The 13,177-nt window shown below is 39.6% G+C and overlaps 1 protein-coding gene across 1 annotated transcript in view; it reads right to left on the bottom strand.

Moving 5' to 3' along the window:
• Nucleotides 1-3,757: 3,757 nt before the first annotated feature.
• Nucleotides 3,758-13,177, bottom strand: part of galnt2 (UDP-N-acetyl-alpha-D-galactosamine:polypeptide N-acetylgalactosaminyltransferase 2) — a 36,193-nt gene continuing 26,773 nt past the window's right edge. Inside the window, exons 4-16 of the mRNA XM_003969493.3 lie at nt 11,489-11,587; nt 11,337-11,404; nt 11,185-11,250; nt 10,981-11,102; nt 10,325-10,412; nt 9,979-10,066; nt 9,782-9,885; nt 8,973-9,099; nt 8,286-8,378; nt 7,677-7,760; nt 7,387-7,513; nt 7,026-7,145; nt 3,758-6,902 (exon numbers count right to left, since the gene is read on the bottom strand). Coding sequence (XP_003969542.1) covers nt 6,747-6,902; nt 7,026-7,145; nt 7,387-7,513; nt 7,677-7,760; nt 8,286-8,378; nt 8,973-9,099; nt 9,782-9,885; nt 9,979-10,066; nt 10,325-10,412; nt 10,981-11,102; nt 11,185-11,250; nt 11,337-11,404; nt 11,489-11,587 — 1,342 coding nt within the window. The 3' untranslated portion in view covers nt 3,758-6,746. The remainder of the gene's footprint in view (nt 6,903-7,025; nt 7,146-7,386; nt 7,514-7,676; nt 7,761-8,285; nt 8,379-8,972; nt 9,100-9,781; nt 9,886-9,978; nt 10,067-10,324; nt 10,413-10,980; nt 11,103-11,184; nt 11,251-11,336; nt 11,405-11,488; nt 11,588-13,177) is intronic.

Below are 13,177 nucleotides of genomic sequence, written 5' to 3'. Positions count from 1 at the left end.
CACAATAGATGGTTTCCTGTATCTGTTGATACTACTATAACCAGCCTGTGCCTTCGCCGTTGCTTCTTCTTCGCATCGGCGACTCCGGCGTTCCTCTTCTTCTACAGTCTACGGCGGTGGCTAACCATTGTATGGTATATGACCGCCACCCTGTGGCCTGTGGTGATAACTGCACTGGCTTACAAACTTATTTGCCTATGACACTATTCTTGATATTCGTCTGTTCATTAAAGAAAACGCCAGAATGGTCCCCGAAAAAACTTGAAACTGACAATAGTATTGGTAAAATTGTTGAACTAGTATTTTGGCTTATTTCTGTTGCAATACCTGTTGGGCCTTACATAAGTCTCACTGACAGTTACAGAAGTCTTTTGAGTGCAGCTATTGCTTCAAAAGGTTGTAAATAACAATTATGCTGACCCAAAATTCAAAAGCAATGTCTGCTTTTATTGCTACATTTTATTGTACAATTTTGTTAAACGTGATAACTTTATGTGCGTCCTTACTCATTGTGTCCTGCAGAGGGTAATGTTGTTCACGGTGCATCATGGACGTGACGTCACTACCTATGTACCTTGCGGTGGAGATTCAAACTCTCAAATAACAGAATTATCTTTAGCCTCCTCTAGGCATATTTAATCAATCAGACAGGGGAGATGCAATGAGCTGCCGCTCTCTTTCACAACTATACCGGAATAGGTACATAGGTAGTGACGTCACGTCCATGACGCACCGTGAACAACATTACCCTCTGCAGGACACAATGAGTAAGAACGCACATAAAGTTATCACGTTTAACAAAATTGTACAATAAAATGTAGCAATAAAAGCAGACATTGCTTTTGAATTTTGGTTCAGCATAATTGTTATTTACAACCTTTTGAAGCAATAGCTGCACTCAAAAGACTTCTGTAACTGTCAGTGAGACTTATGTAAGGCCCAACAGGTATTGCAACAGAAATAAGCCAAAATACTAGAAACCGCTCCCGCTGTCTCAGATTTGAAGGGTGCCTTCTCCAGATGGAATATTTCAGTACCTTCAAAGATGTCCAGTAAGATTTAGATTAGAGCTCATTAAAATCCGTTTAAGAATAGTCCAATGTTTTGCTCTTCAGATTCTTATGTGTTTTTAGCTGTGTGCTTTGGGTCATGATCTTGCTGGAAGACCTATGGCCTGAAAATGAGATGAAGCTTTCTGATACCAGGCAGCACATTTCTATCCAGAATGCCTTGGTAGGCTTAAAACTTCATTTTACAGAAGTCAAATTTGACTCAAATGATAATTAATGGCACTGTCTGACCAAGCTGTAACTTGACTTTGGAGTTCACTTTAGAGGTTCCTCTGGGCTCTTTGGTTACCATTTGTATTATCTGTCTCTTCAATTTGTCATCCATTTTCCTCTTTTGGCCACATCCATGGAGGTTGGCTGCAGTCCCATAGACCTTAAACCTCTGAATCATATGTGCGACTATAGTCAGTTAGATTCAATCCATGTTTATTTGTATTGTGTCTGTTACTACCAAGATTGTCTTGATACGTGCCTTACAGAGACCCAGGACCTGACCCCCAACAAGTAACAGTTGCAATAAAAACTCCACATTAACAGGAAGAAACCTTGAGCAGGAACCAGGCTCATTGGGACCGCCCCACTGATGGCCAATTGGGCAGGAGAGGAGGAGGAAGAGGAGAAGGGGGTGACAGGTAGAAGAGAGAATAGATATAAAGCCTTCAAACACATTAATTGCATTAATATATGAATATAAGAGCTAAGCAGGTCAGTGTGGTCAGAAGTCGACAGGTCATCACCCAGCTATGATGTCAGTAATACATGTAGATGGATACAGAGAGAGGAGGAGGAAGGGGAGGGGAGGATACAGACAAGGAGGAGGAGGAGGAGGAGGAGAAGCACAAAAGGCTAGCAGGGTGACATGACAAAAAATAAAATTACGTCTTTCATGGGTCCTGGGCACAGGCATCCAAAAATGGATCTACAGCGCCACCTATGTACAAGTTTTCAGAGAGGTCTCATAGAACTATGTTCTAAGTCAAACAGTAAGTCCTCCGTTTTGAATTGAAGATGCAAGTTTGATCTAAATTTTTCATTCCCAGACCTTTTACTTTGACAAACTCCTTCTAGAGTTCTTGTTGGATCACCTCAAACCAGGTGAGTCAACAAATCCTTGATGATGCTCTACTGTAAAATGAACAACAATGATAATTGATTGAAGGAAGATGTTAAGTGACATTTTCAGGTCCCACATTTTAACAACATTTTCCTGTAGGTTTGATCAGATTGCCTTCATGTTTGGATTGCTCTATAATAACACGTGGGTGACATTAAATTGTGAAGCTTTTCACTTTTCTTCAAAAGCTAATCAGAACTTGCGGCTTTAACTCTTGATTTGTTTCTGTAATGATACACCTGCTGTACCTCTGGATGTAGAATGATCACAGGACATGAGTGTTTGCTGTCATCCCCAGCCTTTCAGCTTTCCTTTCCACACACCATCCAAAACATTTCTGCTTGCTTTTCTGTTGTTTCCATGTTGCTGGATGATTGATTCCTTGCCCCGGTAACTTTAACCCAGCAAACCGTAATTTAAATTCTTCTTGGTTCAAGTGGCATTACCCCCATTTCTACCTGTCATGCTGATATTGGTGATGTTTTCATGGCTTCCAAGCATAATCTAATTGATGTACTTTGAATTACATCAAGTGTTTTTAACTGCATTTCTGCTGTTGATGTCTTCAGTGTTGGTTTTAGCCCCCTCTTATGAACTGACGGCAGAAAAAGTTTACAAAGTAGCTTTTTACCATCGTCCACCTGTTGGTCCAGACAAAATGTAGCAACTAGGCTCCAGGATTTTACATAGCTTTTGTTTTCGCTGTAAATATAAATGTAAAAATGCTGCACATTTGGTCGGCACTCTCAGTGCAGACCAATATTTTGACTATCTGCTACAGCGTTTAATGTTACACTTTGTTGTAGGACAAATGCAAATTAATAATTTATAAAAAGACTGCTTCTCTTGTAGCATAAGCTCCCGGTAAACATTCCCGTCTCTTATCATTATATTGCTAATATTATGTTTTAATATTTTGGAAAACATTTCAAAAGCAATTTTCTGATAATTAGCATAAAAACTGCAAGACCATGAGAAAATGTGTATGCATGATTCACCATTTAAGTAAAGTGAAATATTGGACACTGTTTAGATTATATATAAATGCATTTATTTAAGTTAATCACCTCCACATTCAAACTTGAATTTCTGTAGCATCTATAAAACAGGAAAACAAAGTGCTGTACAGTCTGACAACAAAACTAGGAACTGTAGCCGAGTACACTGTGTCTATATGTACATACTGTACAAACACACTGATGTAGGTATATACAAAAATATACACTTTTACACGTGTGACCCCCCTCATTACACCACTGTGGTACAAACCACAGTAGGCTACCTAAAAATCAAATTCTTTTTAGGTAATGACCACCGAAAAGACAGCTTAGTGTCATTGTTCCTTCATGAAAATGGTAGTAAAATACAGCTGGGTGTCTCAGCAGAATGATGCACATCAGAAAAGGCTCTTAAAAATGATCAAAGAGGATGTGAGGTGATGGATCCTCCTATTTAGGAACAAAGATTTACACATTCTCTTTTTGTAATGGAAAACATTTGCCTATTTCCATGCAAAACACAGTGAATATGGATGAAGTTGCTTTTGCTCTGTGGGGAAGATGTTTTTAGGTGCTCAGTTAGATATTCCATCTTAAATTAAAAACACTGAGATAGTCCTCATATTAATACCCCTGTAAGCTTAAGATTCAGTTATCCATACATTTGATTCATATTTAAAACAAAAGAAAAACTGACATGTCCCCATATTTTACAGGTTAAACGTGCCATACTGTTAACGAACCCGTTTCCAAGATTAGACGCATTCTTTGCAATTCTTCTAAAAACAAGAAGGGAACTGTGGCACACTGTGCTAAAGGTGGAAACTTTAATCTTGGACTACAACTGTTTCACTATTCTCCTCAAAGTACAACATTAAAAAAATAATTATAAAATATAATATCTGGAGGAATAGGCTAATAAGACTAGTTTAAAAACAATTGTGTTTTAGTTAACAATATTGACATGGCAGGTTAATCTAAAAAACTGATGCAAATCTAAAACGGAAGTCTGGTCACAATAGGAGGAACCAAAGAGCGTAAAAGGGTAAAGTGTAAATAAGGAGGGAAGAGTTTGAAACTCTCCGGTTTGCATTGTAAACCTCAGGTTTCCATCTTTAAAACCTTTAGTTCTCTTTTCAGGCTTTGATACTCAAGAGTGACGCCAGAGGGCTCCAGACCACCGTTAAAATATTAAATGACCCGTAGCGACAAAGCCCATCTCTCTTCTCCATTAGCAACAGTTTGGCATTAACAATTACTAATTAGTCCAGTAAACGTAAAAGAGTGCTGGATTAAAATGACAGCACCTATATCAAATGCACTAAAGGAGCAAACAAATATCATCCAATAAGAAAAGTATATGAGGAACAATGGAAGCATTTCTGAGGAGCATGAAAAAAACATCCTAGTGTTGCAGATTTTCACCCACAACGATGCTTAATTTGACTCCAGAGTAAACGTGGATCTATTAATTTATGTTCCAATCACTGACTTGCAATATTCTATTCTTTATATTTTATCATTTCCCAGCAATCCCCACCTCCCGTCTATAATGAAACCAAAATAAACCCCTTGTCTGTGTTTTTCATGTCCCACAGCACAATGCAGCAACCTGTCAAGTCTCAGGATAGGCTATTCAATCAGCTGCTGACTTAAATCACTTTTCTTTACAGTTGAATGAACATTAAAAGGCAAGGCAAAAACAAAAAACTGGTGCCAGTCACATTTCAGAAGCAAAGTTCACATAGACTGAGAGGAAGAATGAGTGTGAGTGAGTGCAGCCCTCTGTCTGGGCCAGTTACGGTAAACCGGTAAAACAAACCATCAGGAGTGCTCAACATGTAAATCTGCAAGACAAATACTAAGGAGCTCACAGGACAAAAAACAGGCTGCAGCTTCTTTCCAACCTTAAGAAACAGAACAGGCCATTTCAATAGCCTGGCTCTGTCAGGTAGTGTATAGTGTCCAATGCTGTTTTGTGGTAAGGTTGTTTTGCGTGGCGAGTGACTGAATTTCATCCTGTGTCCCAAACTGCAGCATTTTTACTCATCGGTGAAGTACATCAGAACAGGAGAGTATAGCAGTTAAGTGAAACCATGATGAATCTGACAAATTTGTGGTACACAAGAAATACCAGCAGTGCCTCAATCATAAAGCCAGTGTTCACAAACTGGAGAAAAGGAACATTGCCATTAAACCATAGGAATCAAGTAGTCTTGAGAGTCAGAGACATCAAGAAAAAGAAAAGTGAGAGCCATCTTATAGACTTTAGAAAGAAATCACTGTGGAACTATGGGAGCATTGAATGTGTTTATTGCCCATTTGTCATCTGCTGCTGGGCTGAAATGAACGAGATTTGAATTTGTCAACAAAGAAGACACCAAATCCAAGAAGATCCATCCAGTGCCTCTGGTTTTCCCTTCTGCCGCTTATTGCATCTTTTCATGGACAAAAAAAAAATCTTCACCACCAACCTGTCAGTTTGAGATTGATCTGATTTTTGCATCTTTAAAGAATTTAAATCCAATTTTGGTGTAATTGCTATAACAACATGACTGCTGAAACTGCTCAGAACTGCTCTGTACCAATGGCAGCAGTAAAACTGCAAGCAAACTAAAACTTTTAAAAACTTGAAAACCCTCTCTCCTCTCTTCCTATAAGACAAAAAATGTTTTTAGACAAGAGTCAACAAAAATGAAGAATGACAGATTGCTAATTTGGAGACATAATGATGCAGACAATAATGTAGCAGTTGCTGTCACAGCCCAAAGACGCACAATAAATCTTGTAGACAGGCTTGAAGATACTTCCCAGTTTCTAGAGCTGGATTTGCAGCCAACGCAGGTGTGGTACCTCCTGCACAGTGTCTCCAGGAAAAATATATAATAAAAAAATGGAACACACAGCTTCACTTTTTTCATCTGCAATTTTTTTTAAAAACCAGTGTCCATCCTGTAAACCGCGAAGAGACGAAGAGTAGAAAAGCATCGGGGTGATTTCCGACATTCAAATCAGCCAACACCTAAACGTCAACAAAAACCACAACCTCTGCAATTGAGCCACTATGACAAATACCACCATGTGATGCTTTTAGTAAAGAAACAAGATTTGCTATTGTCCGTATAGATTTAAGTATAAGAAATAAACAGATTTATAATGAAATAAAGTAAATGCAAAATAAAACCACCAGTTCTTAACATCCAGGCATCGAAAAAGTAAAAGAACAAATATTTAATTAATCATTTGAACCATCAATGAAAAACACTGAGGTATGTAGTTTGGATGGATAGCCTCTTGCTGCTTTTATCTTCATAGTCAACTCTGTAACCACCAATTCAACAAATTATTTCCCATTTATTCCACTGGGGTCTACAAGCACCTCCTCCAATGTTTTTCTGGAGTGTTGAAGAGGGGGAGAGGTGAATAGACAGGACCAGGTGCACCTCTGAGAGGGGGGACATCATTTTGGTCTGTCCCTCTAAAGTCCATGTCCATCTTCATCTGGTCCTCTTCATTCAGTGTGTTTCTCCACATTCCAAATCGTGGGAGGATGTGGACCAGCCCCTATGACTGCAGGTTGAGGGTGAACTTCCACTGCTGGCTGAGGCTCTGGCTGCAGACCTCCACAGTAAGCCCACCCATTCTGGCACTGCGGCTGTCCAGGCAGAGGTTACTGCCAACATGGCGGAGCTTCGAGTTGGACTCAATTTGCTCCCATTTCTGTTGACACACAATGATTCACGTCATTAAAAAAAAAAAAAATTGTTCTTCAAACTGCAGGGATTTGTGTAATTCTACTTGCAACTATTAGCTCTCCAAAGGACCTTGAATGCAAACTTTTACCTGTCTGCTGTCATTCTCTCGACAGCCTTGTAGTTTTATGAGGGAACTGGCTGTTCTGTCCACTACCGTCAGACACAAGTCCATGTGTTTGACTGACTTATCCTTAGTCAGGGCCCATTCCTTAAACGAATAAAGAAGTGAAACATTAGTAAAAGGATCCCAGAAATCTCACTGCGGCTAAGACTAAAGATTTATTAGACTTCCAGCTTGACCTTTGATCTCTTGCCACTAAAATCCAGGCAGTCTTTGTCTTGAGTTATTGAGATGGATACTATATCTCAATGCTTTCACCAAAGAAGTCACCCAGTTCTTTAGAGTAGGAATCTACCAAGCTGACTTGTGTGTGTTTGTTTAACGCTACCTGGTTGCCTCCAGCATTGTGGCATTCATAGACGCCCACAACACCATCAGCAAAATGACCCAAAGTATCCAGACAGTTTCCTCCCTGCTGCAGGGCCCCAAATGCTATATCCTGGTGATCTGGGACTCTGAGTAGCAGGGAAAAAAGCAGCGTTATGTTATTTCCATAAATATCTTCAACAATTATTAATATTTCCATAAATATCTCCCATAAAAATATGATAACGACTTGAAGAGCTACAAAAATTAAATACAATTTAGACAGTCCTATATTGGAAAATTAATTCTCACCGTAGTTCAGGGTAAACATTTTCCAGGTACCACTTAAATGGCTTACAGCCTACTCGTTTCTTTAACTCCAAACGACTCTGGATACTGAGAAAGAACCAAAGATTTGGGTGTTATAATTGGGAAGTATAGATATTGCCGTAAAGGTAAAATGACACCAAACATAGATGACAGGATACCAGTTTTTTTTTGTAAATGACAATATATTAACCAGCCATGTAAAGAATGAATGATAATGTGAATTTTATTTGCGATAGTGTAAGAAAAAAGAAAAATTAATGTGTCAATAATACATTTTTATTAATATTTATCTTTTGAAAACCATAAATGCAAACTGGGACATCCCTATGCTGTTTTTTTACTGATTCTTCTCATCTGATTCTCCCAGTCCGACATGTGTCCATCAACATGTCCATCATTATCAGGCCTTAATCAGCCTTTTGATCAGTGTTCAAATTCAATGCTCTGTTTAAAGCTACATTAATGCCTAATATCCCATCAATTTAAGGAGTTTGGCCTGATATAATGCTAACCCAGAAATCACGTAAAATAACAATTCATCACCTCCCTTTATAATGCCATCATCTGTTGGCCATACATTATCACACCTACTTTCCATAAGGGACGTTTCTTGCAGAGGGGACGGCAGCATAGTAAAAGTTTTTATATTCATCCATCCAAACCTCTGCTGCTCTCCTTGTGTTCCTGAGAGAAAACATGTAATGAAAGGTAAATTATGGGAGAAAACATCATAAAGAGAAGTCATGAAACTGGTTAAAGTGGGACCTAAGTGTGGAATGTTTATGGGTATGTTTGATAGATATTTATGGCACAAACAGACCCAAACCCTTTTTTCTGCTCGCTCAACAATTTTTCAAACAGCGTGACAACCACCAGATGCCAGAGTTCACTTGGGGTAAACCAGTAACTTTGCGGTAGTTAAACTAATTTGAAAAGACACGTGTATGTGACACAGCCAAGTTCCTGTGTCAGCTGTAATAATACAACATGGCTCACACTCTATTTCAATAACAGAAAGGTTCAAAGTCCAGCAAATGAAAATATATGACAGGAAACAAGAAGTAAATCTTCTTCAGCATCAGAATGACAAACTCTTAGGTACAATCATCTAAACAAACAGAATAGGTGCTGCCTGGCAGCTCCCCCAAGGAGAAGATGTTTGGGTCTTCATTCTGATTAGACAGAGAGCTGATGAGCATATAGCCTATATAAGAGGACACACAAATGAATTTTGCATGTCATGCCGCAACGGGCTCATTAAAAACCTGGGTACTTCACCTTGCAAATACAGTGCCGCTGCCTCCTGGAAAGGTGTACGGATGCTGCTTTCTGAAGACGTGTCCAACTCTGCTGCAGGGAATGATCTCCAGACTTCCACCACATTGCCACACCCGAAATGAGATCTCTAAAAATATTTGGAAAACAATTTCAAGGTCAGAACCTCATACATTATTTACTGTCAGATTTCTATATATCTGCATATATGTTGTCTCAATGGGTGGATGTATAAAGTATCTCAAGTGCCGATGCCCTTGTGAGTCACTATGTCTTCTCAAGAGAAGCGTGAATGATTCTGTTTATTCTCCAGAATCTCTCTGCTGCATTTAGAGCAAAGCATGGGGGAGAGAAAAATGTTTTTTCATTGTGCTCGTTTTTAAATGAGGTCTGTTGTGTACAATGTGGTTCTCTCCCCTCAGTAAAGGCCATAAAGACTTTCCCATTAACTCTGTAATTTTCTGAAATCAACTGGCACCTGAAAGACTCAACTTAATATCATTTGGAAGGACGTTCCCTTTATCATGTTTTTGCATAGAAACCCTAGATAAACTCCTGAGGGTTGACTTGATAGACATCAGTCTCTCCTGAAGGACGTTCGTGCCTCTGGTAAAACCTCTTATTGGTTAGGATAAGACTTGTTTCCCAGCCATTGTTTCACTCTTAATCACATTTTTATTACTGTTTTCTGTAACTCCACTTTTTCCCTGACAGCTGAAAAAGCCACTTGACACATTATTTGTAAGCCACATCAAATGCGATTCCACCAACTTCCTGTTCCTCTTTGCGAGGTACACTGAGGCAGCACTCACCCAGGTTTTCTCCTCCCCACACATCCATCATCATGTCATATTTTCCCAACTGCTCAAAGTATTCCTTATCCATGACAAATAGACCTCCTGCTATCATCGGAGTCCTGCAGAGGTAGGGGTAAAAAGCACAAGATGATGAAATGGACAAAGAAAGCATAAGGTTAGCTGTGGATAGAAACCGGAAAGTTCTCTCTTACTTTATGGGAGCAATTGGGTTGCCTTGTCTGGCTCGTCTCTGATCCAGAGTCATGTAGTCCCATTTAAATACCAGATTCCAGTCAAAACCTGATGATGTGAAGACACAAAAAGTTGAGTTAAAACTAATGCTGTGCTTTCTGTTGATTATAAAAGGATATTAAACCAAAAGAATGGGAATCTTCCAAAACAGCCCAACGGGAATGACAATAAACCCATAGTAAATGTGACTATGTTGTGTTCAGACTGAGTGAAACCACAAGAAGATATGCTGTGTGTTGCTAAGCAGTCGGTTAATTCAGAAAGCATAAACCATTAACAGCAACTATATCACTCTGCTTAGTGTACCTCCTTTCAGATCAGCTGAGGCGCCGACATACTGAAAGTTGTCCATGTTGATGACATCAATAATAGGAGAAACAACCCTGGTCTTGTCCTGGACACAAAGAATAAAATACGTCAGTGAGTCCAAAGGTTTAACAGAAATTAATATTTTTTTGCAATTTTGGTGTTCATTTAATTTTAAAGGTTATTGCTGTAGTAAAACAAATATTGTGTAAAATTCTTTATTTTATACATGTTGTTGGATTGGATGTGTTAATTTAGTACATGAGGATTAAACCCTCACGCTCAAATACAGAATCAGACTGCATCTTAACACATTGAATGAATAGTTAAATAATGACTTCCAATTTACTCTGTAACCTACTTCACACTAAAATTCCATTTGATTAAAATTATTCCAAATATTACTGAACAATTTCAGTTCAACTTTAAGGTTTAGTATGTTTCTGAAAGAATAATTCAAGAGGTCAGTCACATTTTTGTAAGATGGCCATTAACCTGATGCCTCAGCCAAGAATTTACTTCTGGCCGGTTTACAATTTGTTCCCAGGTTATCACTTTAAAAAAAAAAATGTTATAGAAGTATTTCTTCATTATATCAGAAATCAAGAAATGGAACTTGGAGTTTGATTCGTGTGTGTGTGTGTGTGTGTGTGTACCTCAGCGACTCTCTCCAGTAATGGCTCTAGCCAGTGGTCATTACACTCACAGTGAGAGTCTAAGAAGGTGAGAACTGGTGCTGTGGCTGCATCTGCACCACGGACCCTTGAACGCATCAGTCCTAAGGGAAACATCAGTACCAAAACAGCAATGTACACAATTGCTTCATCAAACATCAAACAAATCAATAAAGGTCTGATTACCCTCTCGACGATCATTTCTCAGGACGCGAAGCTTATCGATCTTCCCCAGCAAGGCTCCATCCTCCGCTGAAAGAAACACAAAGTTTGTCCCAAATAGACCCCAGACACTATATTTATGCACTGGTCGTATTCAGTTTGGGGTCAATACTAACGGTTATCGCTGTAGTCGTCCACCAGAATGATCTCTTTGACCAAGTGAGGAGGGCTTTTCTTCAGGACGCTGAACAGACAGACAGACAGAAAGACAGACAGGGGGAAATGAAAGAAAAGGAATCATAAACTAAGCACTATGTTCTTGGCCTACCTGACCACAGTTCGTAGCAGAGCCGAGCGAGCTTCATTGTGGAAGGTGATGACGACACTGGAGGCTGGCAGGTCTGACTTCCACTGTTTATGTCTGCAACTGCACAAACAAACAGTTTACATTAGGATCTAAAACCTGAATAAAGAGCATCCAGTAGTGACTACATAAACAAGGGTGAACATAAGCACATAAATAAAAAACTGTTTTCAAATTAAAACAATTGATAGAATTATTTAAAAAATATTGCCAAAGCTAGCATTTCTTAAACATGTCTCATGCACATGCAGTCCTTACATATGGTTTGAATGTCCAATGCCTCTGCTACACCAGCAAGTCTAAGTTTGGAAACAGCAGATGCACAGTTGCTTTTATCTAAAAGTGTGTGTGTGCGCATCTGTGTGTCTAATAAACACCAAAGTTCCTTTATATCTCTCTGACAGTTTTTCCCATCCAAGCTTCAGTGCTTCTCCATGCTCAGCCAATGTTGGGTCAATGCATGCTCAATAGTGGACATACTCTTATTCTTAGGCCTGATGCTTTCAACTGTGGCAGCGTATGTCAATATACCAGCGGGGCTGGATCACCGCACATTTAAGGTTTATTTGACTTAAGACTGACTGAATATGATGGAGGAATCTTTTTGTTTCACAATTTATCATAAAAAATAATCATACAGATTTGTGGTGATGGGTCATTTTCATTTTCTTACTTTTCACAAAAAATGATTTTGTAAAGTAGATAACTGGAAAATACTGGTGTTACTATCATGAATCCTGCTTCATTATTGTGGTGGCATTCATCCTAAAACTCATTGTGAATGACTGGGTTCCCCCAGCACTTTATTTAATGCTACCCCTATCATTTGTAAGCAGCATGTATTTCTTAAAATTCAATTGAAAGGGGGAAAATATTTCACGCTACAAGATTCAAAAACATGTTTTCATCTATTAAAATTTGGCTTGTCTCTTCTTCATCCGCTTTGTCTGGGGCTGGGTCAGTCTAAGCAGAGATGCCCAGACACTTCCTCCAGCTCTTCCAGAAGGATTCCGAGGTGCTCCCAGGCCAGCCGAGACACGTAGTGTGCCCCGGGTCTTCCTGAAGGGATCCTCCTAGTGACACATGCCTAGTATATCTCCTTAGGAAGACATCCAGGCAGCATCCGAAATGGGTGCCCAAGCCACCCAGCTGGCTTCTCTCAATGCAAAGAAGCTGCAGGTCTACTCCGAGCTTCTCCCAAGTGACTACGCTTCTCACGCTATAAATAAGGGAGCGCCCAGCCACACTTCTGAGGAAATTAATTTTGGCCACTTGTATCTGTGATTATGTCCCTAGCCTAAAGTTCACAACCATAGGTGAGAGTGGGAGTGGAGACTGACCAATAAATTAAGAGCGTCACTTTCCGTCCGCATAACTCCAGAGGCCGCACCAATCCACCTGTCAATCTTACGCTTATCTTTCCCTCACTGGAGAACAAGGCCCCGAGATACTTCAACTCCTCTACATGAGGCTTAAGGTCCTAGCCTTATAAAGCCAACGGGACAACATCTTTTAGAAAAGGCAGAGATGATGTCCATAACAATTCTGAACAGAACCAGTGACAAAGGACGGCCCATCTGGAGTCCAACATGCTCCTGACCCAGTCGTGCAGAGGCTGAAAAGCCCTTAGCAGAGGGCCCCGGACCCTATACT

Source organism: Takifugu rubripes, chromosome 13 (genome assembly GCF_901000725.2).
Source record: "Takifugu rubripes chromosome 13, fTakRub1.2, whole genome shotgun sequence".
NCBI lineage: Eukaryota > Metazoa > Chordata > Actinopteri > Tetraodontiformes > Tetraodontidae > Takifugu > Takifugu rubripes.
This window is presented reverse-complemented; position numbering and strand designations above follow the sequence as displayed.